Source organism: Mauremys mutica, chromosome 1 (genome assembly GCF_020497125.1).
Source record: "Mauremys mutica isolate MM-2020 ecotype Southern chromosome 1, ASM2049712v1, whole genome shotgun sequence".
In the NCBI taxonomy this organism is placed as follows: domain Eukaryota; kingdom Metazoa; phylum Chordata; order Testudines; family Geoemydidae; genus Mauremys; species Mauremys mutica.
The window spans coordinates 153,193,519-153,218,086 of NC_059072.1; the positions used below are offsets into that span (position 1 = coordinate 153,193,519).

At 46.6% G+C, this 24,568-nt stretch overlaps 1 protein-coding gene across 3 annotated transcripts; it reads left to right on the forward strand.

The window, feature by feature from the left end:
* Positions 1–7,621: 7,621 nt before the first annotated feature.
* Positions 7,622–22,791, forward strand: LOC123358282 (cystatin-A5-like). 3 transcript variants are annotated; one of them, XM_045000907.1, is made up of 4 exons: positions 7,622–7,822; positions 9,439–9,529; positions 16,738–16,845; positions 22,547–22,791. In XM_045000907.1, exons 2-4 carry the CDS (start codon positions 9,464–9,466, stop codon positions 22,679–22,681), a joined length of 309 nt encoding a protein of 102 aa, XP_044856842.1. In that variant the 5' UTR covers positions 7,622–7,822; positions 9,439–9,463; the 3' UTR covers positions 22,682–22,791. The 3 variants fall into 3 exon arrangements, with proteins under 3 accessions (XP_044856842.1, XP_044856846.1, XP_044856855.1); XM_045000911.1 differs by lacking the exons at positions 7,622–7,822; positions 9,439–9,529 and adding an exon at positions 15,725–15,970; XM_045000920.1 differs by lacking the exons at positions 7,622–7,822; positions 9,439–9,529 and adding an exon at positions 16,393–16,464.
* The last annotated feature ends 1,777 nt before the right edge of the window (positions 22,792–24,568 follow it).

The following is a 24,568-nucleotide window of genomic DNA, read 5'->3' on the forward strand; positions in this document are numbered from 1 at the left end:
GAGGTGGTGGAATCTCCTTCCTTAGAGGTTTTTAAGGTCAGGCTTGACAAAGCCCTGGCTGGGATGATTTAGTTGGGGATTGGTCCTGGTTTGAGCGGGGGTTGGACTGAAGGGCCTCCTGAGGTCCCTTCCAACCCTGATATTCTATATGTCATAAATAACACTTCTGCATTCACTTTCTGAAACCACACCAAGATTTTATAGTCCTCTTTTTCCCAAGCCAAAAAGTCCCAGTCTTTTTAATCTCTTCTGATACAGATTTTGTTTCATACCCCCACGGTCATCTGCCATTTCTCACCGAGCATTGTCCTGAAGGTTTTGAACGCTTTTTTGGTTTTCTCGTGTTTCATGGTTGGAAGGATTTCCAGAAACAGCTGAGTTTTCTTGACATATGTTTCTCCTGCAGCTTTTGTGCTCATTTCAGCTGAGAGTATGGTTCTTAGGTTCTGGTAAACATCTGTATTTGCAAACATGTTGGCAGTAGTCAGAGAAAACTCCAGAGTTTTCTGTGTGTCACGCAGTGATTCCATGTTTTCAAGATTGAACATTACCTTGGTGTGCAGAATCTGGTGGCCATTTTGGTTATTTGCCAGTCTCTTTAGAGTTTCTGCTTTAGAATAAAAAAACTCAGGATGATCTAGGAGATGCATTAGCATGATCCATGAATTATTTAATGCCTGGCAGTGAACTACAAGCTCATCCACTGATGTGGCACAACAGGGGTAGGTATATTCACCTCTTGGACCAGATTCTGTCCTCCACTTAGGACTAAATCAAGAATTGCCTCTCCTATTGTGGGTTCCAGGATTAGCTGCTCCAAGAAGCAGTCATTTAAGGTGTCAAGAGAAGCTTACAAGGGATGGATCAGTTGGTGATTACCTGCTCCGTTCATTTCCTCTGGGGCACCTGGCGTTTGCCATGGGACACGGGACAGGGTGGCCAGTGATCTAAGGTGGCATCCAGCATTCTCTCTTTCAAGTGCTTGGCTGGCTGGTTCTTGGTCACATGCTCGTGTTCTAATTGATTGACATATGTGGGGTTGGGAAGGAATTTTCCCCCAGGTCAGATTGGCATGGAGCTTGGAGTTTGGGGGGTTTTATTTGCCTTCTTCTGCAGCATGTGGGGGCAGATCATGTGCCAGAACAACTGCAGGGGCCTCAGGCATTGGTGCACCTCAGTCCCTGCTATTCTCATAGACTCATAGATTTTAAGGTCACCTGTTGGAAGACAGGATACTGGGCTAGATGGAGCTTTGGTCTGACCCAGTTTGGCCACTCTTATGTTCCCAGAAGAGAATTAGTTGATAATGCAAGAAGCCAAAAAAAATCTCTACCTCTCCCACAAAAGCCCTGTGTAGATAAAGCTAATCACAGGATGGAACGGAAGGTTACTGGCAGAGCTTTGTGTGGGAAATTCAAAGCTGGAACGGCAGTGTTGCTGTGAGCCAGGCTGCAGGTGTGTTGGCAGCACTATTGGACTCAGTAACAGCGCTGTGTTCTGTGCACCTGGAGACTCCCCAAGAGGCCTGGGTTACAATCTCTGGCCATAGTCCCTTGGAATGTCCTAAATTTTTAAACACCAAGCACACCATCCATAAACTTAAACACTGTTCCCTCAAAAACCATTAATATGAAGTTCATTTTGTGGTCTACTTGCTCTGAAGCATCAGAGATGGCTGCGGCCAGAGATGGGACACGGGACAGGGTGGCCAGTGCTCTAAGGTGGCATCAAGCATTCTCTCTTTCAAGTGCTTGGCTGGCTGGTTCTTGGTCACATGCTCGTGTTCTAATTGATTGACATATGTGGGGTTGGGAAGGAATTTTCCCCCAGGTCAGATTGGCATGGAGCTTGGAGTTTGGGGGGGTTTATTTGCCTTCTTCTGCAGCATGTGGGGGCAGATCATGTGCCAGAACCACTGCAGGGGCCTCAGGCACTGATGCACCTCAGTCCCTGCTATTCTCATAGACTCATAGATTTTAAGGTCAGAAGGGACCATTATGATCATCTAGTCTGACCTCCTGCACAATGCAGGCCACAGAATCTCACCCACCCACTCCTGTAACAAGCCCCTAACCTATGTCTGAGTTATTGAAGTCCTCAAATTGTGGTTTGAAGACCTCAAGTTGCAGAGAGTCCTCCAGCAAGTGACCCGTGCCCCATGCTGCAGAGGAAGGCGAAAAACCTCCGGGGCCTCTGCCAATCTGCCCTGGAGGAAAATTCCTTCCCGACCCCAAATATGGCGATCAGCTAAACCCTGAGCATGTGGGCAAGACTCACCAGCCAGCACCCAGGAAAGAATTCTTTGTAGAACTCAGATCCCACCCCATCTAATACTCCTGTGAATAGCAGGGAGTCCAGCCTCCAGAGAGCTGTAATACTTTGGTCTAATCAGAGGCGACTCTTAACTCTTGATAGTGGGGGAGGCATAATTTAAAGGTTGGGGGGCACATGACCGCCCCACGCGTCACCTCTGGGCCCTTTCCCACTACTCCCATGCCTCCCACACCTGCTCCAAGCTGGCACCAACTTGCCTCCATTCCCCTCAGGGCTCTTTCCTCACTTCTCCCATCGCCTCCCCACTGTGGGCGTGGTGCTCCAGACATCTACTGCCAAGCATCAGTAACTGCAGCTGCAGGCGAGGAAGGGATAGGACTCAGTGGGCTTCCCTGTGCCCCCTCTGGCAGAGATGTGCTGCCAGCCCAGACTCTGTCCCCTGCCCAGGGCTCCTCCTAACACGGCTCAGCAGGAGTGTTAGGTGCCAGTGCCTTTCCCATGCACGTCCCTTCAGGCACGCTCAGCCCAGCTCCCATCCTGGCAGAAATCTGGGGGTCGTGTGCCCCACATTCCCACCCCCACAAACACGTCACCCTTTGCTATAATTTCAGTTGTTGGATTTAGTGTGTGGGTGGTGTTGGTGGCCTGACATGAGTGTTCTGCATTATCAGTTTTTATTTCTAAAACAAAAAAAATCACTTCTTCCTCTTTCATAGTTTTGATATGAAGTAACTGGCAACCTCAAGGATTAAACAAAATTACAAGAAAAGTAAAGCAATCTTCACCATCAGCAAAAACAAAGGGAGAGAAAATTACCCACCAACCCCATACTAAGGACCTAAGAAGATAAGAATGGCCGTACTGGGTCAGGACCAATAGCCCATTTAGCCCAGTATCCTGTCCAGTAGCCCCACTTTCTGCTTCCGATGTACTTTAAAAAAATTTGCTGTTAACTTTTTGGTCTTTGGCTAGTTGCTTTTCAAATTCTTTTTTGGCCTGCCTAATTATACTTTTAACCTTGACTTGTGAGAGTTTATGCTTCTTTCCATTTTCCTCAGTAGGATTTAACTTCCAATTTTTAAAGGATGCCTTTTTGCCTCTAACCACTTCTGGGAGATACTTTTTCTCTGTGTGTTTTCTGCCTACAATACTTGCTTTAACTGCCATTGGCACGTATTGGCAATTCCTCTTCACTGTCACAGATCCCACGCACATGGCCACCAGGTCACAGTTCACAAGGTAACTACACCTGTGACCCTTTTGTGGCTGGCTCAGGACAACCCACTAAGGTCTCAGGCTCCAGCTCTCACCTTTCTCATGGTGCAGCCCATATTTTTCTCCCTCCAGATCAGGGATTTAGGCAACGCCTCCTGCCCTTCATTGGGATCACCTAAACAAGTCTGAGGGCATGTTTGCTCTACAATACTGCAGCTACACTGCTACAGCTATGCCACTGTAGTGTAGATAGGTCCTACTTACTCATTTTCCTATTCTTTGTTTGCCAGCCTTCTGAACCAGGTCTTTCACATGTAGGTCACCAGTCTGAATCCAGCCCAACTCAGAGATTTCAAGCCCAAAAGGCACCATCATAATTATCTAGTCTGATCTCCAGCACATTGCAGGCCACAGAACCTCGCCCACCCACTCCTGCAATAGGGCGGTAACCTCTGGCTGAGCTACTGTAGTCCTCAAATCTTCATATAAAGATTTCTAATTACTGAGACTCCACCACTTATTCTAGTTCAAACTAGCAAGTGACCCATGCCCCATGGTGCGGAGGAAGGTGAAAACCCACCAATGTCTCTGCCTATCTGACCTGGGGGAGAATTCCTTCCCAAACTCAGTATGGTGATTTGTTAGACCCTGAGTGTGTGGGTGAGACCCACCAGCTAGACAGCTGGGAAAGAATTGCCTGTAGTAACTCAGAGCCCTCCCCATCTACTGACCTTAGGAGACCGCTGCTAACAGCAGTGGTGGATAGGCCATATGTAAGGCTATGATTTAGTGACTTCCAGCAACCTCCGTGACTTCAGCCTGCGGCGGTTGAGAGCTGCAGGGTCTCCCACCACCCGCGGGAGCAGGGAACTGTGGGGTACTCTTGAGTTCCTAGCTGCTGCAGACAGTGGGGGAATCCCCTGAGCTCCTGGGCTATTGGGATCCCTGGAGCTGCCAGTTGTGGGGGAACCTCCGAATTCCTGGCCACCGTGGACCTAGCCTCTTAGCTCCTAGCCTCTGTGCAGGTGGTGTGGGGACCCACAGATCCTCAGTTTTTCACGGCTTCTGTGAATTTTTCTTTTTTGCCTGTGACTTTTACTAAAATTATCTGTGACAAAACCTGAGCCTTAGCCATAGGCAACCTCATCGTATCATCCCCTCCATAAGTTTATCAAGCTCAGTCTTCAAACAAGCGAGTTTATTTGCCTTCACTAATCTCCTTGGAAGGCTGTTCCAGAACCTCACTCCTCTGAAGTCAAACGGCAATATGCAAAGTCCCCTGGGAGGTGAAATTTCCCAGGCTTATCAGCCTAAGGATTTATTTATTACACAATAGGTGAGTTTTGCTGCAGGAAACTCCTGCACTCGCCAATTGGGTCAGCATTCAATCACTAGTCAATAAAGATAACTTTAATGATGTTGATTCCACAGAATTTAGTATTTCACGATGTTAAAGCTCACTTCACATGCTGTCAGTTCTTGATATCTCAGCAGCGCTTACATTCCTTCTGCCCAGTCGCTGCATTGCTTGTCCTGTCTGAAGAAAGACATTAACACCTCCACACTTGGTGGGGAGCCATACAGTGAGTGGGGAAACTGAGTCACACATTTGCTTAATAAAAATCAGAGGTTGCCCAGTTCTCCACACATGTCCTCCAGTACTGTAAGACCCTTGGGACTGAAATGAGGACCAGAATTGGCAACTCCAGCCTCCCTTCCGTCTGCTAGAAAGAGAAGTGGGTAGTGCCCTCTCAGTCCGAGTTGTTCCAGTCACCCAGGCCATTCGCTGGGGGTGGTGATGATATGAATGACAAGATCACTTCTCTCCAGCTGATTACTGAAACCTGCACAATCCCCAGATTATCCTGTAGAAACATATGCACTGTCAATGCGAGATCAGGGTGGTGAGAATCATAGATTCATAGAAACACATCTTTGTGAAGTGTCATTTTCTACCTTGACTACCATCAAGACAAAGAGTAGGAACAGACTCAATGTGAAGAAAAACTTAAATTGTTGCTGTTGCTTCACTGCCTCCCAGAATGACAAGGCTCACAAATGAAAAACAGACTCAAGAATCACACTGAAATTTTAAGTATGAGATTTATATTCCAGTCAATTTATTTTATAATTATATGGTAAAAGTGAGAAAGTAATCAATTTTTCAGTAGTAGTGTGCTGTGACATTTTGCATTTTTATGTCTGATTTTATAAGCAAGTAGTTTTTTAAATGAGGTGAAGGTTGGGGGTACACAAGACAAATCAGAGTACTGAAAGGGGTATGGTGGTCTGGAAAGGTTGAGACCCACTGCTCTACTACACCGAAGAGCCATGTAGGTAATTACAGATTTTAAATTAGGCCGTGTGTGTGTTTTGTATAATATAATGTTGAACAGCAAGTATGAACGTGTGTTTTTGCTTTGACTATAAAACAAGTTTGAATGTACGCTTAGGGTAGTTTATTTATGCAAGATGGCTTGAATGTATGCTTAATTGTTTTGGGAAGGAAGAGCAATGGGTGGACATTGGTGCTGTGTGCATGTGTGTGCTGAGGGGTGGGACGGGTTGCCAGTGGGGTGCCACCTGGAACTGGGGTACCACTGAGCCCAATGACCCACTAGACCGGGCTCCCTCTCACACTGTGCTGCTGTGACAAGTTGCAAAGCCCTCCAGGCTTGCACTGTCACCAGCACTTGTACAGACAGGGACACGTCCAGCTGCAGTTACAGGCAGGCTCTCTAACCACCAGCTTCGGACCCCAGAGCAGCACCGTCCTGCCCTGGTCAAATCTGGCCAGTATATGGGTTGAACACCCAGTCCACCTCTCCCTCAGTGTGAAGAGGACTGTGGACACTTGTGGTAACCAAGCTAAGATTTTCCTCAGACACCTTAGTTAAATGCTCACTGGTTTGGATTAAAACACAAAACAAGGTTATAAACTACAAGCTATAGTTTAAGTTATTATAAGTGATAGCAAACAGATCAAAGCAGATTACCTAGCAAACAAACAAAAACACAAACTAAGCTTAATATACTACATAGATCGGATATGACTAGCAAATCCTCACCCTAGTGATGATACAAGCAGGTTGCATATTCTTAAGGGGACAAGCTGCCTAACTTACAGCTTGGAATCCCCAGGTGTTCCCTTCACAGGCTAGAAATCCCTCTAGCCTGGGTCCAGCACTTGTCCCACTTCAGTCTTTGTTCCTCAGGTGTTTCCAGGAGACTTTGGGAGGGGAGTCAGTGAAGAACCTCAATGAGGTCACTCCCCTGCCTGAAATAGCCTTTGCTCATGGCGGGAACACTTTGTTTCCAAGCTCAGTTCCCACACCAGCCAGTGGAAAAATACTGATATCCCAAGACGAAGTCCAGTCCCAGGTGACCTGGTCACGTGTTCCTGTATGGCCACAGCAGCCATGAATCAGAGGCTGTTTGTAGCGTGCTCAGGAAGGCCCCCCAGTGGGCGGTAAGTTTCTTTTAGACCTATTGTTTTCTCCTAAGGCCTCATTACCCCGAATGCCATCTAGACTGAGAGCCTTTTGCCTAGTGGGTGTTCCACATTTGAAACACAGATGTAGTGTCAATATTCCTAACTTCAGATACAAAAATGATACATGCATACAAATAGGGTAATCATATTTAGTAAATCATAACCTTTTCAATGATATCTCACATGACCTATCTCGCATAAAATACATCATAATTATGCCATAATCATATCATAATATCTCTATGAAGAATATGGGGTGCAGTGTCACAAGGGGGAATAGCAGTAACCTTATCCCTGATTTAAAAAAATGTGTAATCAACTGTTTTACATAAAACAGTTTAAACAAAACCTTCATTTTGTCTACATGGGGTGTATTAGCCAATTGTACATAGTTAGATTTCTTTTAAGTTAGACTTTGTGTATGTGCATGTTTGGTATAAAATAATGCTGAACAAATACAAATGTGTGTGTGTGAATGGGTGACTTATCTATAAAATACATAGTGAGGTGGAGTGGCCTCCCTCCAAGGCTGACAGGGAGGAACCACTCCCCACCCTCTAGTGGGTGGAGGCAGGCAGGACCTGCCCCTCATGCCAGAAGCAGAGGGACAGAACAGAAAGTATAAAAGGCAGGACCTCCAGCTAAGTTGAGCCAGACGCCTTTACTTTGCTGCTGGCCTCTACACCAGAGACTGAGCTGTGCTAACCACTGCCTGTGGAGCAGGACCCCGAGGAAGGGGAGCTGCTAAGGCTGCCATTGGCCGAGTATCCCGAGGAGCTGCTGGGTGCAGTGTACCCAAAGGAGACTGAGGGCCCAGGAGCAACGAAGCCCTACGAACAGGTAGTGGTAGAAAGTAATCCAGGGAAAGTCTGGTTGTGTGGCTGAAACCACAGTCAGCATGTTTCCACAGGATCCCCACTGACCCAGTGGCGGGATTCCTTGCTGGGACCTGATGAAGTAGGGTGGGCCAGGGTCCCACTACCCCCTGCTGCCAACCCCACTCCTAAGGTGGTGCCTAATGACCTTAGGCCAGATGGCCTGTGTTTCTCCGCTGTCTGCCCCAACCAGAGAGCTGGGCCATAGGCTGCTACTGCTCTACCCCATCCACTGGGCTTTAGCCTGACTGTGTTTGGTGTCTGTCCCAGTCAGGCAGCTGGGCTAAAGACTGCCAATTGCTCTGCCGCACCCCAAAGGCCAGGGCCCTAGATTCTTTGCTGACACTTAGCATGCGAATCCCCCATCCTTTGGCCTCAGCTGTAGGTGGTGCAGCAAGGTGGTGTGGCCTCCCTCCCTGGCTGATGGGGAGGAATCTCTCTAAGCCACTACTAATAATATACAGCTATTTTCAATGTGTGTTTCCAGTGGTTTATCTATCAAAAAGGACACAAGTTGGCTTGAATGCATGCTGAATTGTTTGGGGGAAATAGAGCGGAAGAGAGGGTGGGCATGTGTTGTATATTTTGCTAAAATATTCCTTTAAATTTATCTGTCCTTCAAAAACTTTACTAAAATTAAGAGGCCTCTGCTACAGTGCTAATTTCCAATATTATTATATATATATAAAAATAAAGGGCTGTGAAGAAATACAGTACTTTGAGTAAATGGAATAAGGGAAATTGTTCTAAAGATTAGGCACCTCTTTCATGGGAGTCTACCAGTGAGACAAATGCTAAAGGAATTATGCAGAAAAAGAAGATTATTTTGGGTCCCAAAACTGAAAACAAAAAAGTCTAATTACTAAGTGTCCATAGGTTTTGTAAAAAGTTTGAGAGAAATTTCCCTGCATGCTCCTTTTGAAGGGTTGGTCATATTTCTGCAAATAAAAACTACAACACGGGGGGAACAGGAGGGTGGGAAGAGGTAAGGAGGCAGCATATACCAGCATTCTTATCTGTCCTTTAGAGAGGTGGAAAAATCTTTCTGCTTTATAATGAAAAATAGAGAAATAAAATCATTACAGTAAAAGGCCTGCTGCCTTTGCCTATCTAAGGATATAGAGAAAACCACAGTTTAAGTTAAAGAGGAATTGCTGCAATGAGAACGTGTGGTAGTTTTAAGGCTAAAGTTTGGATATAGTTGGGTGTAGCTCAGTGTTTACAATCACTTCCCTAAGCACAAGAACAGTCACCCACCCATTACATGTGTTCAAACTAGTGCTAAGTTCAGAAATTAACATCTCAGGCTGAACCAATTACCGTAACTATGGGAGTTGGGTGGTTTTTTTTTTTCCTCTGCTTTTCCCACGTCTACAGAGCACTTTACACAGTGATATTTAAAATGCTCTTTCCCTCACTATTAACAAGATTAAAATTTTGCTTTTGTTTTGTGTTGTTCCTTTCTTCCCTTCTCTCCCCTCCTCAAACCTGATGATGGTAAACGCCACATGTACAAATCACAGGACTACGTGACTACATAATATCAAATCTTTGACTATTCTCTGATCACATTTGCTCTAGATCTTCCTTGTCAGCGTTTCCCAACATGTCATCAGAAGATAGTTGGTCGGAGCCTTTGCCTGTGCAAGAAATCCAAGAAATTGCTGACAAGGTGAGTGGCATGTGATGAAAGATGAACAACAGAAACAAATACAACAAAAGTGTACGTCTTTAAAGCAAATTCTAGAGAAATTAGAGAGCGAAGCTACAACTTTCTTTAAAATCCAATATTCAGCACTGAAAATGGAAGCCCTCTTGATTGATTAGAAGCATGCTTTAAAAGTGACTGTGCTAACTCAAGTCCATGAAAATTCGTAGGTTCGTATCTGCCAAGGCCAGAAGGGACCATCTAGTTTGACATACTGTATAGCACAGGCATAGAACTGTTCATTCTTTTAATCCGTTTGATGTGGCCATGTTAATTTTGTATCATTCTAGTTTAATTGAAATGTCATGTGATATCAAGCGCGGTACAGAAGTCTAGGTCTATTACATCAATGCTATTACCTTTATCAACCAAATTTATAATTTCATCATAAAAAGACAGATCCTGTCATACTGACTTGATATTTTCCATAAAGCCTCATTAATTGGCATTAAGTATATTATCCTCCTTTAACTCTTTATTAATCGAGTCCCATATCAGCCACTCCAATATCTTGCCCACTATCGATATCAGACTGGCAGGCCTATAATTGCTGGGTTATCCCATTTATCCTTTTTAAATATTGGCACAACATTACTTTTCTTCCAGTCTTCTGACCCTCTGCTTTTCAGTCTTCTGGTTGCTCTAGAGATAGTCCCGACAGCAATATATGAAAGACAGCAAGGTCTAGTGGTGAGTACTGGCACCTAAAGCTGTCGGGACTGTCTAATTAACTACCAGAGCAGTTCCACTGATAGTAGCAGTGGTAGAAGCACTTGTGCAGACAGGGTTTTAGGTGTCTTTACAAGTGTGTCATCGCACTCTGATCTGTACAGAACTGGCTGACAGGGCAGTAAAAATATCAGTGTTCTGCCTACACTGGTACTTGGGCTAGTGGAGCTGCACTGGCAGTGAATTGGAGGTCCCGTTTGCTAATGCAGAGCAGGCCAGGGAGTCAGGCTTTTGTTCCTGGTGCCAGGGCCGGTTCTAGGGTCCCATTACTGGGGGGCAGAGGAGGGAAGTGGGTATTTTGGGGGCCCTGTAAACAAATAACCTTCTAGGAGTCCAGGGGCTTGTCTGATCCCTGGAAAATCTTGGATTTTAGGCAAGTTGGTTACTATGTCAGTATTTTCCTGTGATTAATAATTTTGGCTTTTCTGACAATGATTTAGGGCCCCTTGAAGGTTGTTCAGGCTCCAGGGGGCATGGGGCAAACACCCTGGGTCTGCCTGGCTCAGTTTTCTCAGCTGTAAAATTGGACGTGAATAACGCTTCCCTTCCTCACATGGGAGCCGTGCGGTTTAATTAGCTCATGTTTGTCAGGTACATTGAGAGTCTCCCTCGAAAGACACTAGAGACCTACAATATGTTACTGCTGGTGTATGTGCACTCACTGTTGAAACCTAACAGAGTGTCCGAAAGATTTTATAATCCAAGTTGAAATGTGCACCCAGCATGTGTCAGGAATGAGGCTGCAATACTTAGTTTTCAGTGGCCACAAATATGGGGCAAATGGTGAATTTTCAAGTCAGATTCTGCTTTAATTCACACAGGGGTCAACCGGGGTTTTAAATTTACTCCCCTGTTAATTGAGAGCAGAATATAGCCTCCGGAGCGCAGATATGTAGGATACTTTCCTGAAAGTAGTTCAGGTGTCATTGCACTTTGAGTGCTTTAAAGCACACACCTGTTCAGTCATCTTTAAAAATGTAAACAAAATTATTCATTGCTCTTTATTTTCTAGAAGGTGAAACTTACCTTGGGCTTGGATGAGGAGAAAGAACTCAGGAGTTCTGGTTCTCCTTTCTGGCCCCGCCCTTGCATAAAATCTGTGTGTGCTGTGGAGAGGTAGATATTGAACAGTATTTGACTCACAAATGCCTATTAGCAACTCAGAACTCCCCAGGATTCTTTAGCAGCTATGAGACTCTGACCACCAGATTGCGGACTAGCAAACGTGTGGTGGCTCTGACCTCACCCTTCTTCAGGCACCTCTTTATGGAAAGGGAGACCAGCTGCCAACAGACAAATGTCATTGATGATTGGCTAAAATACATTTATTGCCTTTACTGACTAAGTGTTTTTAAATAAATGGTGAAAGTTCATTCATTAGCTAACTGGGAATCATAATGGGTCAGTGGTTAGTGCACTGGGATTGGTAGTCATCAGATGCGATTCCTGTGTCAGCCACAGACTCACAGGGCTGACTTTTGGGAAGTCACTTCAGCGCTCTCTGCCTCAGTTTCCACATCTGTAGTGCTGTTGCTATGTGGGACATCATTGTAGTATCTAAATGCTCCTAAAAGAGGCTCCAAAGCAGACAATTAAAATAACAGCAAATAGAGAAGATGCTTTGCTCTTCAGTCCTTCTGAGAGGAAGGATTTTAACTCTGATTTCCTCAGGAGGTACAAAGCACTTTTCATGGGCAATCTGAAAGCACGAATCCCAACCAGAGATGGGCGCCTCTCTCCAACCTGTCAGTCAGGTGCCTAAGTATCTTTCTGGAGCTGGGACCTAAGCCCTGTCACTTTTCTCTCCATTTTACTTCTGGCTAACTTAGATGGCTCCCCACTCTGCTGGCTTCTGGGAATCCTTTTCCCCATACAGTGTACAGGAAACCTGGGTGCTTAACTCAGGGCTAAGAATTCCACTAGTCAGCAGGGTGCCTAAGATTCCTGGTGAATCTGACCCCCAACAGCCCTAGTCCCATCGCCTTGGGACAGGTCCTCTCATAGACCCCTGAGTGTTACCTTCATGTCCACCCTACGCCTAACTGAGTCCAGAAACCACCACCAACATTTGTTCAGGAATGTCTTACGTATTAAACCCCCATGTCCTACATCTGTTAAGCATCAGAACAGCTGCTCCTGAGCTGACACTGACACAGAACTGAAACTGTTCCAGAGTCACATGCTCACACAAAAGATGCTGCATCAGTGTGGAAGCGCAATGCAGAGCAGCCCCTAATGCAGGGGTGAAAGTAATTTAAGGACTTACTGGTACTCTGGAGTCCTGAGTAGGGGGCAGGGCCTCAAACAGAAGGGGTGAGGGCTTTAGCGCCCCGGATCCTTTAAATCACTACCCAAGGCCTGCTGCTGGAGCCCTGGGGCAGCAGTGGCAGCTGGCGGCTCTGGCAGCAATTTAAAGGACATGGGGCTCCCAGCCGCCACCGCAGTGGAGCCCCAGGCCCTTTAAATTGCCGTCTGGGAAAGCTGGTCCAGTATGGTGTAGCGGCTACTTTCACCTCTGCCCTAATGAGACAGACCACAGAACTGAACTCCGACCAATTACCTCTACTGCATGAATGCATTAAGATGTTCAGATTGCACACTAACTTCTTGGGAACTGCCCACCCTCCCTAAACACACCAAGAGTTAAACTGGGAACTACTCTGTTATTGTTAATAGGAACTGTTTAAACTAGTGAGCCCAGGGTATTTGCAGCCTTTTCTGGCAGCCTTAATACATTAGTATTTAATTGGTGCTGCAGGTCAGAGCTTTGAGACTCTGTAGCTGTTGCAGCCCATTGTGCCTGACAGCTGAAGTTTCTTTAATGCTTTCCTCTGAGACATGGTACATCTGGTGTGCAAACAAGTTCTGTATCTGAGAAGGGTTGATGTACCACAGCACTCCAATGACCCCCATCAGGTGAGGGTGATCACAGGCATCTTAGGGAAATGTGTGACATAGTTGGGACAGATACGACACTAACTGGGACTAACCTCATGGAATTATGTTTAAGTATTTTAGGCGTTCATTGTATTAAAAATGTAAAAGTTTATGTACAATTCAGGGATTGTACATAATCCCATGGGGGAGGTGAATCACAGCCCTCAAGGAACTAAGAAGACTGGAGGGTGCTTAGGCAAATCCACTCAGGTTGCAACACCTCCAGAGAGGTACCACCAGTTGGAAAGAAGTTTGCATTTACTGATACAAACTGGATTCTCCAGAGCCCAACAGACAAAGAAATAGCCTGAGTTTTAACTGACTTGGGGCCTTTTCCTTATCCAGCAAAGGCAGAAGGTCTGGTCCCTAAGGCCAGGAGGTGGGGCGGGGGGGACATGCAATCCTTGTGCAAGGGTTTAACCTACTAGAGCCCTAGGGTAGAGCTGGGGTGACCTCGGGCAAGTTTTCTAGAATGTGTTTGGGTTTTTATTGTGTTTTCTGTGTAATGTTTTTACCTTAAGAATAAATGTGCTTGCTTCGAAAGAGCTGTGGGATAACCTGTCACTGCTGGCACTCTACTGTTCATAGCCTGTGGAGAGAAAGCAGCACAGGTGCTGGGCTGGTTAGGCACTCTGGCTTGCTGGAGGTATCACAGCATAGCGCAGGAAGTTGTGCAGCCTGAACACATTGGTCAGGAGAGAGAGAGACATGGGTCTGCCCAAGAGACGTGACAGCTGAGGAGCTGCCCCCCTTCCCCCGTAAGTGGGTGCCCTTGGTGGACACAATGAGGGAATGCAGGTGCAGTTGTCCTAAACAAGGGGTTCTCAAACTGGGGAACAGGACCCCTTGGGATTGTGAGGTTATTATGTGGGGTCGTTAGCTGTCAGCCTCCACCCCAAACCCCACTTTGCCTCCAGCATTTATAAAGTGTTTTTAATGTATGGGGGTGGGGTTGCACTCAGAGGCTTGCTATGTGAAAGGGGTCACCAGTACAAAAGTTTGAGAATCATTCCCTAACCTGGGAAAAGGTTATTGATAATGTCACTGTCAATTCACTGATGAGCGCCAAACTTCCCTTCCCTTCAGCTGTATGTTACAATAGGTAGCACTCTTCATGCCACATATTTTGAAGTACTGGTACTGAATAAGTTTTAAAATTCCAGTGTTTAAAGTTATTCCCCTGCATAAACACATCTACCCAAACCTGCTTCCAGTGCAAGAGAGTCTTGCCTTTGCCAGCTGGGTGTTAGCTCCTAACACAACCAGCCTGGCAGCCACTCAGGTGCTCTCCTCTGGGCTGTGCCAGCCCTGCCTTTGCCCTGCAGATTGACATTAAGTGCACCGAGTCCCTGAGTCCCTTCAAAGTGTCCCCCTGTGCTAGCCAGCCCCGATCCCTGGATACCCACAGAAATCCCAGTTCCTCCATTCCAGAAGGAACAGTGGACCCCAGGTTTACCTTATATGACAGCTCCTGTAGCACACCTAGCAATTGAGTTCACTTACAGTAAAAGTAAAGAACATTTATTGAAGGAAGAACAGATTCAAAGAGAAACAAGCGTGAGTGATGGGTACAAGTAGTTCTATATAAAACAAAAATCATAAAATGCAAAACACTTGTTAACAGTTACCTTGCCTATCTAATAGAGTAGATTCTCACCCCACAGTTCAGTCCTTTGCAGAATTAGCTAGCCCCAAAGAGCCAGACTTCCAGGAAGCTCCCCCACTCATCAAGGTGCCACCTCAGTGAATGGTTGCAGAGTGTCTTTCTCTACCCTGTGATCTACTGGATCAGAGTTTTGTCTTTATCCACAGACAGGGTGATCCACTCACTATCATATTGTTCCTTTTCACTTGCTAGTGGTTTTGATACTTATAGTTTGTCTTTGATGATTTCCCATTGCTTTTCTGGGTTGGTGCCACAGAAGACAATGAGTAATGAAAGTTATAATTGGCTAGCTCAGGACAAACAACTCCCTCCTGCTTGTATTGGCCATGACTGAGACATATTATTGCCTGGTGACTCACTTTACCTCCTTGACCATAAGGGCATACTTTTCAATATAGTTACATTATTCCTTAAATATCACCCTGCAACAGAGTCACACTCACCTCTCACAAGCGCCCCCAGCCAAGCGTGTGTGCCTGCACTCTCTGTTTGTGGTCAGTCTTCAGTGACTCAGCCCTCCGGCCAAGTCATGACCAATCTGGGTGAGATAAAGCAAAGCAAACCCCTTTCAGGGTACAAGTACAACAGGGGTCTCTCTCAGTTTGCCCCTGCTTTGGACTAGATCTGTGCTCCATGGCTCCTCCCCTTGAGCCAGTGTCTTTGCCCCCTTAGGGCCTTTCCAGCCACAACTCTCCAGCTGGGCCAGTGCAGTCCTCCCCTCTGGGGATGCCTCAATGTCCAGGCCACTTCCCCACTGTGGCTAATGGGCAGGGGGGGGGGAGAGACCCAAGCCCACCCACTACTCCGGGTCCCAGACCAAGGACCTTTTAGATAGCAGCTGTCTGCTGTGTCCCTTTATCTAAATCACACTGCTGCTCTAATTCCCTGGGCCACTCTCCTGCAGTCCTGCACCATCTTCACCCTTACCTCAGCACCTTGTCCTGATAGAACCTGCACAACCAGCTCAGGATTCCTTCTTGCTCTCCCTGGCTTCTGGCAGCACTACCTTCCCCATGGTGCTGCAGCTCCCTCAGCCAGCCACACACCATCCACACTCCTCCAATTCTAGCAAGGTACAGAACTCATGCTGGCCCTGCAGCTCTTCTTATATTGACCTGATGGGCCCGGATTGGCTGCTTCCCACACAGCTACTCTAGGGAGCTTGGAGGACCTCTCTACTGCCCTTTTCTGGGGGTGGCAGGACCACAAGACCTCCAACAGAGGGCCTCAAGGCCTAGTCCACCCCGTCACACACATCTTACAGTGCTTATGGGTATTGATCAATTACAAGTTTTCATCCATGCTATCCTTCATGGATGAATACCATGAAAGCAGTGTGTTAGGTGTAGTGAGTTTGTCAGGTCTGAGACAGGAGTTGCTTGTAAAGAACAGTGAACCTTTTGACAGTTGGCACCAACGGGTCTCTATGTCACAGTGCCCAAGTGTCATGTGATGGCAAACTGGAGGTGGTGCCTCCTTTAAGAGGGAGCTGGACCTGACAGACTGAGGTCAGTGGATGGACAAGGGTTTTTGTGGGGGAGATGGTTGCAGAAAGCAGGAGCTTCAGGTGAAAGAGACTTTCAGGAAAGGCCAGGCAGCAATCCTAGTTTTCACAGGGCTGTGAAGCCTGGTTAGAAGGAAATGTTGAGCCTAGGGAATAAGGCTGAAAGATCTAAGTTGAGTTGTTTATTTAATAAGCAAGGTCCAAGAAAGGAAATGCTATATGCTGCATTTAAGTCTATGTGCATTCTAAGAGGGGGAAACTGAGGAAGTGGACATATGACGAGAAAGGATATGCTGATCCCATTACACCATCTAACTCTCTTTCATTTTTCTATAGGTGAAGCCACAGCTGGAAAAGAAAGTGGACAAGACATATCCAGTCTTTGTAGCCAAAAAGTATAGATATCGGAAAAACATAGTTGGTGCAAGGCACTACGTCCTTAAGGTCAGTATTCAATGTAGGATGGAAGAAGTGAGGGATTTTGTCAAGTTCTACCTGCAGAAGAACTTAGATGTCATTTGGAGTGGCTTGAGACAAGAAATACTGATCAAACATTGCAGGGAAAGGGCTAATTTAAGTTTTAATCAAGGTAGGGACTATCTCTCGTGTGCTTGTACAGTGCCCTGCTAGCACTTGCCGGGTGATATTTTGCTACAGAAAAGAAGCTGGTTTTGTGAATCTCATCTCAGGATTTATAAAGCATGAGTCACATGCTTTGAGTTGTATATTGTAAAATTTTAGGATTGCCCAGAGGGCGATCTCCATTCAAGACTCTACAACCACTTTCTCAACTCTCAGCCTCAGAGATAGAAAATGTCTAAATCATGATAGACCTCAGAGACAGGTGTAGAAGAGGTTATTTTACCCCTATATTTGGCACAAGTGCGCCTGCTGCTGGAATACCGTGTCCAGTTCTGGTGCCCACAATTCAAGAAAGGTGTTGATAAATTGGGGAGAGTTCAGAGAAGAGCCATGAGAATGGTTAGAAAATATGTCTTGTAGTGATAGACTCAAGGAGCTCAATCTACTTGGTTAACAAAGAGAAGATTAAGGGGTGACTTGGTTCCTTTCTGTAAGTACCTACATGGGAAATAAATATTTCATAATGGGCTCTTCAGTCTAGCAGAAAAAGGTATAACATGATCCAATGGCTGGAAGTTGAAGCTAGACAAAATGAGATTGGAAATAAAGTGTAAATTTTTAATGGTGTGAATAATTAACCATTGGAATAGTTTACCAAAACTCATGATGGATTCTCCAGAAGTTTACAGGAGGCCAGACTAGATGATCATACTAGGACACTTGCTTGGGAGGTAGGAGACTCTGGTTCAATTCCTCTCCTTTGCCTGGTGGGGAGAAGGGATTTGAAGATGGTCTCCACATCTCAGGCATGTGCCCTAGTTACTGAACTACAGAGTCACTCGCTCTCTGTTTGGGCCAGTGCATATTTAATTACTTACACAGTGGAACAGCTTCAATGGGAGAGTCAAAGTGCCCCCCTGCCTCAGACTACCCCATAGCCCAGGGATTAGGACATTCATCTGACAGGTAGAAGACCCAGGACCAACTCCCTTTGTCTTGTCATGCAGAAGGGGGACCTGAATGGGGTCTCTCATGGCCCAGGTGAGTGCCCTTACCACTGGGCTAAAGGTCATAAGGGAGGTTATTGCCTTCTCTCTTTTTTCTGGTGTTAGGTGTGCTCTGAGCACACCTCCTGGATCAGGCCCTGCAGGTAAGATTAGGCAGGACAAAGCCTCATATGAGAATCCCGCTGCAGGTTTGCTGTGAGTTAGGTGTCTAGGCACCTGCCTGAGACAGGAGTGCACATGGCCAGTGGCAGAAACTTAGGCAACTAGCAAAAATTACAGCAAAAATGTAGGTGCTCAGGGAATATAGGCACCTCCAGCATTAGGTGGTAGCTGAGCGGGGGTTTTGTGAATACCAGTGGTGCTTAAACATTGGACTTAAACTCCTTAGGCTCCTGAGCCCCTTTGTCAACCCGGCCCTGAATCTCCCAGCACAAGCTATCTGGGTAAGGACACTGCTCTGCCAAGGCAGGTGCTGTGTATTTACCTGCTTTAGGCCAAAAAAAAAAAGAAAAATACAGAGGAGGTTCACTGTAGTACTCACAAGTTCACCTCGCTGCAGAAATAGCCAATAGTTGGGTATGTGGTAACTCACCAAGGCCTCCTGGGGTACGTCTACACAGCAACTAACACCTGTGGCTGGCCCGTGCCAGCCGACTCGGGCTCGCAGGGCTTGGGCTGCGGGGCTGTTTCATGACTAATGTCTGGGCTTGAGGTTTGAGCTAGAGCTTGGGCTCTAGGACCCTGCGAAGTGGGAGGTCCCAGAGCTCAGGCTCCAGCCTGAGCCCAGAAGTCTACACCTCCCACAGCCCGGGCCCTGGGAGCCTGAGTCAGCTGGCACAGGCCAGTCACAGATTTTTCTTTGTTGTGTAGACATGCGTCTACAGATGAGTGCATTAAGCCTTTCATTATTGTGGTATTTATTTTTCCTGGAGGCCTGGCTCAGCCAGGTCAGCACTGAACAGATATACAGTAAGTGGCTAAGTCCCTGTCTCAATGAGTTTACAGTGTAGACTATGTTAGGGGGCTTATTTCTTCACCCTTTTACTTCCCTGGTCATTCTCGCATGAACAGAAAGCAACAATACCGGAAGTCCGAAGGTGCAAACAATTTGATGTTTATTGGGGTGAACTTTCAGCAAGCATGAGTTCAGTTTCCTTCCTCAGTGTCCCCCTTCCCAGCTCTAACACCACAGAGCCTTGTCTATGTCCCTGTTCCCCTTTCCTGTTCCTATTCCCTCCTCCTTAGCGAAACATGATTTCAATTCCCCCACCCCCATTCCTTGTTCCCATTCCCCCCCTTACTTCCTGATTGACTGCAGACTATATAGTAAAACTTGGGTTTTGTTTAGCTATACCAGTGATTCTCAAACTTTTGTCCTGGTGACCCCTTTCACATAGCAAGCCTCTAAGTGTGACACTCCCCCCCCCAAATTAAAAACACTTGTTTATATATTTAACACCATTAAAAATGCTGGTGGCAAAGTGGGGTTTGGGGTGGAGGCTGACAGGTCACGACCCCCCACATAATAACCTCATGACCCCCTAAGGGGTCCCGATCCGCAGTTTGAGAACCCTCGAGCTATACCTTAACCAATTATTTTACTGAAATTTAACTAACCAATCCTAACATGTAGTAACATGGTTATTTAACCAATTATATCCCACCACCTTAATTGGTTTACACCCAACAAAATTAATTATACAGCAGACACAAACAATTACAGAACCAGACAGAGATTACAGAAAACAATAGGGAAGTCGAGACTACACTGATAGAACAATACAGAAATGAGGATTTTACATCCCAGCTATTGATAAGTGAGTTCTTGCCAGACAGGATGGTATCAAACTAAATTATCAAACACTTGGCATGCTGGGGCCTGGAGCCGCCCCTGAGTGCATCATAATCAAATACTTGAGCTGTGCAGATTTCACCGAACAGGTAACTGTGGTGCTAGGCAAGCCATTGGTCCAGTTATAAGCCAGACAGTTCTGTTTTTTCCTTCCCCAAGGTTTTATCCCCTGTCCTGTACAGATGTAAAACTGGATGTGGGTCTGTCTGGTTTCACGCTGCACTGGGCAGAGGATGCATTTTGAAGAGCACGCTGCTCTGCCCCTGCTGGCGTGACCTCACACACACCACACATGTGACGCAGGAGGACATGGGAGTGGGGCAGCATACTCTTTAAAATGGCATCCTCTGTCACGCAGGTGGGGGCGGGTCCACGCTATCCCCGAAGTACCAGACGGCCTGGTATTCTGGGGATGCGTCAGTGGCCACCCTAGATGCCCCCTCCCAGAGACAGCACCCCAAACTCCCTTCTGCACCCCAACCCCATGCCTCAGCCCTGAGCCCCCTCCCACAACCAAACTCCCTCCCAGAACACAACCACCTCCTGCACCCCAACCCCCTCCCCCAGCCCTGAGCCGTCTCCAGCACTCAAACTACCTCCGAGATCTTGCACCATGAACCCCCTCCTGCACCCCAACCCTCTGCCCCAGGTTCAGCCCCCTCTCACACTCTGAACCCCTCTGCCCCAGCCCAGAGCTCACACCCCCTCCCACACCCCAACCCATTGAAAGTGACCGAGGGTGAAGGTGAATGAGCAACAGGGGGTGGGGGAAATAAAGTGATTGGGGTGGGGCCTTGGAGAAGGGGCGGGGAATGGGCAGAGCCTCAGGGAAGGGACAGGGCTGGTGGCAAGGCAAGGTATTTGGGTTTGTGTGAGTAGACATTTGGCAACTCTACTCATATCCCACCGGTTTGAGCACTCTGCTGAGAAACAGGAGACCCAGTACATCAGATGAGGATCATATTGAACCCAGGTCATCCAAATCCCAGGTGAGTAAGGATCCGCGTTTGTCATGCAGCTCACAGAAGTCATGGATTCTGTGACCTCCATGACTTCTGCAGCGGCTTGGGTGCTTGGCCGGGGGCCGCCTGAGCAGCTCATGGAGCCCCTAGGCCGGTAGCACCAGCTGCTGCTGCTGCAGTCTTGCTCCCCACCACTCCGCAGCAGCAGGAGTTTGGGTGTGGAGGGGCTCAGGGCTGGAGGTTGGGTGAGGAGCAGTGCTTACCGAGGGGGGCTCCCCAGAAGAACTACAGGAAATCCCCTCCCTCAGCCCCTAGCTCCATGTGCTGCCTCAGCTGGCAGGCATCACCCTCGCAGCTCCCATTGCTGTGATTCCCAGCCAATGGGAGCTGCAGCACCAAGGCTTGGGGCAGAGTGAGGTAGCACATGGAGCTCGGGAGCCAGCTAGGGAGCCTACCACAGCACCATGAACCCTCCACCCCAGCACCCGCTGTGCCCCCTGAACTGCGCCCCTCCAAGCACCCTCAGCAGCCACCCACCAGGCTGTGCCCCTCCAGCATCCGCGGTGCCCCCAGGGCTTTCCCCCCAAGCCGCCCCCCCCACATACACAAGTCAGGGGACATGAATTTTTGTTTCCTGCCCATAACCTGTCCATTACTTTTACTAAAAATACCTGTGACTAAAACGTAGCCTTACACATGACTACTCCCAACCACTGGACTAAAAGTGATAAGGTGGGATACCACCATCTCCTCCTCTGGCCATTTTGTGAATCTGTCCCCCAAAATCAAAAAGAATCATTTTGGAAATATTGAAACAGTTTGTCACCAGTTAAAAAAATATTTTTTGATTTGACTGACAGTCAAAATTGACACAAACAGTTTTGGTAGATTTGAAATGGCATTTTTGGTGAATAAAATATTAGTCCGAAAAATATTTCACCTAGCTCATGTGAGAGGGGTGTTTTACCTAATCCCAGCATCCAGTCATCTATACCTTGATTTCCCCTCTGGTGGTGGGGTGCTTTCAGTATGGTCGGTAGCCAAACAAGTATTCCAAATAAGTCTTCAGCCCATTCTGTAAACTCAGACAGACCCTCTTAGACCTTGGGAAATCCAACAGGAGGGTTTCTTCCCACTACGTGCCTCCTTCCTCTTCCCTGCCTTTCATCAACTGACTTCTTATATCTCCTTTTTTCAAACTTTCTTTGCTCTTTCCTGAGTGGCTTTGAAAACTGATATGGCCTTCTTGGAGAAAAAAAGGGTTAATTTGTTCATTACCAGAGATCTGATTGAAGTCAATGAGAGTTTGCCTTAGGAAAAACTGATTGAAAACTTTTGGGTTTATGTGCAAAGAGCAGAAGATGAAGGGGCTGAGTGGAAAGGATAACTTTGGGGGTATAAAGACTGTGGCCTCAATTCAGCCCAAGGATAAACAGGTGCTACTCCCAGAGCAACCAATGGAAGTGGCACATTCTTATGGCAGCATTGAATTTGACCTCGTGAATGGGGGATAACATTTTTACTTCCACTGATCGTGAGGAACACACTCACATAGGCACAAAGACTTGTCACTGATCACACGTAGTAGGAAATGGAAACAGTCTCTACAGCTATTGAAGGAGAGTGGGTGGGAGTTAGTTCTTATTTTGTAGCTATTCAAAGGTTCAGCACTGCATCTCCCCAAACATCCTTTCATTGGAATGTGCTTAGTCCATGGCTGTCCCATTCTCCTTGTCTTTCAGGTCTCCGTCAGCAACAGCACTGATGAGTGTGTACACTTGTATGTGGTGCAAATGGTTATTGCTACCCCAGTGGATCCAGAACTCAAGAAGTATCAGCTGAACAAAACCAAAGATGATCCACTGGAGCCATTTTGATTGAGATGCTTGGGACGGGCTCTTCTGTTGCTCTTTCTGCAGACTCCCAGCTCATACAACCAGTGCCAATACATGAACGAAAATAAAATGTAACTGATTTTGAAAACTAAGTTTGTGTTTCCATGCTGCATGTAACAGAAGGTCTGTCTTCATTCCAGCAGTAAGTAACTGCTGCTAACTGACAATGGGCCTGCAAGGAACGAACAGTTCAGCACTGCATTTCCCCAAAACATGCCTCTCTTAGAATCTGCTTAGTCCATGTGCTTGACTCTCCCATTCTCCTACTTTGCTGCTTTCTGCTAATAATAGTAACCTAGAAAACTAGAAGAATTTTTCCACCAGCTCTGCCTTAAGTAAATCTTTCACATCCCCACTTGCCACATCCTCACTGCAGTCATAAGAAAAACAGTCATCTAACCGGACACCCCACACTGGATCATTACATCGATTGCTTCAGGAATAAAAATCAACTCTGAAATCCTCAAACATGCATTGCATCCACCGCAGTCTATGTACCACCCAGGGGATAGTCCCTGAAATCTAAACACCAGAGAGGGATCAAACTGGTAGACAAAGGGCACTATTGTAGTCCCTAATCACGATAACTGTGACCGCACGATCAATAGACAAGTCTCTTAAACTATCTATTATAATGACAGGTTTCAGAGCAGCAGCCGTGTTAGTCTGTATCTGCAAAAAGAACAGGAGTACTTGTGTTAGTCTCTAAGGTGCCACAAGTACTCCTGTTCTTTTAATCTATTATAAAGAACTTAAAAATGACCCCACACCATAATTCACACAGGAATTTAAAGACACTGTCAAATCTTTCCCCAAACAACTCCAAGAAAAGCTCTATAATCTCATCCCCCACAAACCCTCCCCGTGGAACTTCTACGGGCTTCCCAAAATACCCAAACAGGGGAACCCAGGAAGATCTCGCGTATCTGACAATGGCGTTCTCACTCAAGCAAAATCAGGACTCATAGAAACCATCCTCAATCCACTCACCACTGCAAGCTTCTTCCAAAACAGCACCAAGTTCCTCCAGAAACTCTGCAACATTAATAATCTCCCTCAGAACACCATTCTTGCCACTCTGGATACCACCTCCCTAATACACCAACATCCCCTCACCATGATGGTATCCCTGCCTGTCTCAAATACTTACAGAATAATGCACAACACTCAGAAATGCACCCAACACACATCAACAAGCTCATCCATTTTATCCTTACCCACAACACCTTCATATTTAACAACAATTACTGTCCAAACCATATAAATAGCTGTGGGTAGTGGGATTTCTCTCCCCTCCCCCGGCCCCGCCCAATATGCCAGCCTCTTCATGGACCACCTTGAGGAATGAGTTCTGGAAGAATGCAACTCAAAACTAATGTTATACCTGAAATACACTAATGACATTTTCATCCTCTGGACAGATGACCTGAGCTCCCTCATAGATTTCCACCACAATGTTAACAGCTATCACCCATCCAGCAAACTCTCTCTAGAACACTCCCACACCAGCATCAACTGACTGGACAATGCTATTAGCTTCAACAATGGAAACCTACAAACAGTAATACATCAGAAACCCTCGGACCACCACACTTACCTCCAACCCAGATTCAGCAACCACCCAGACATACCAAGAAATCTGATCTATAGCCAGGCACTCAGATACCACAGAATATGCTCTGAGATACACACCTAAACACTCTTAACAACACCTTCACTAAACAAAGACACGCCACCAGAGATGTAGATCACATCATGGAAAGGGCCACCCAAATACCCAGGGAGAAACTGCTTAATTCAGAAAACAAAAACCCCACTGACCACAGCCGCCAGTTGTCACCAATCATCCCAAACTGGGGACCACATCCT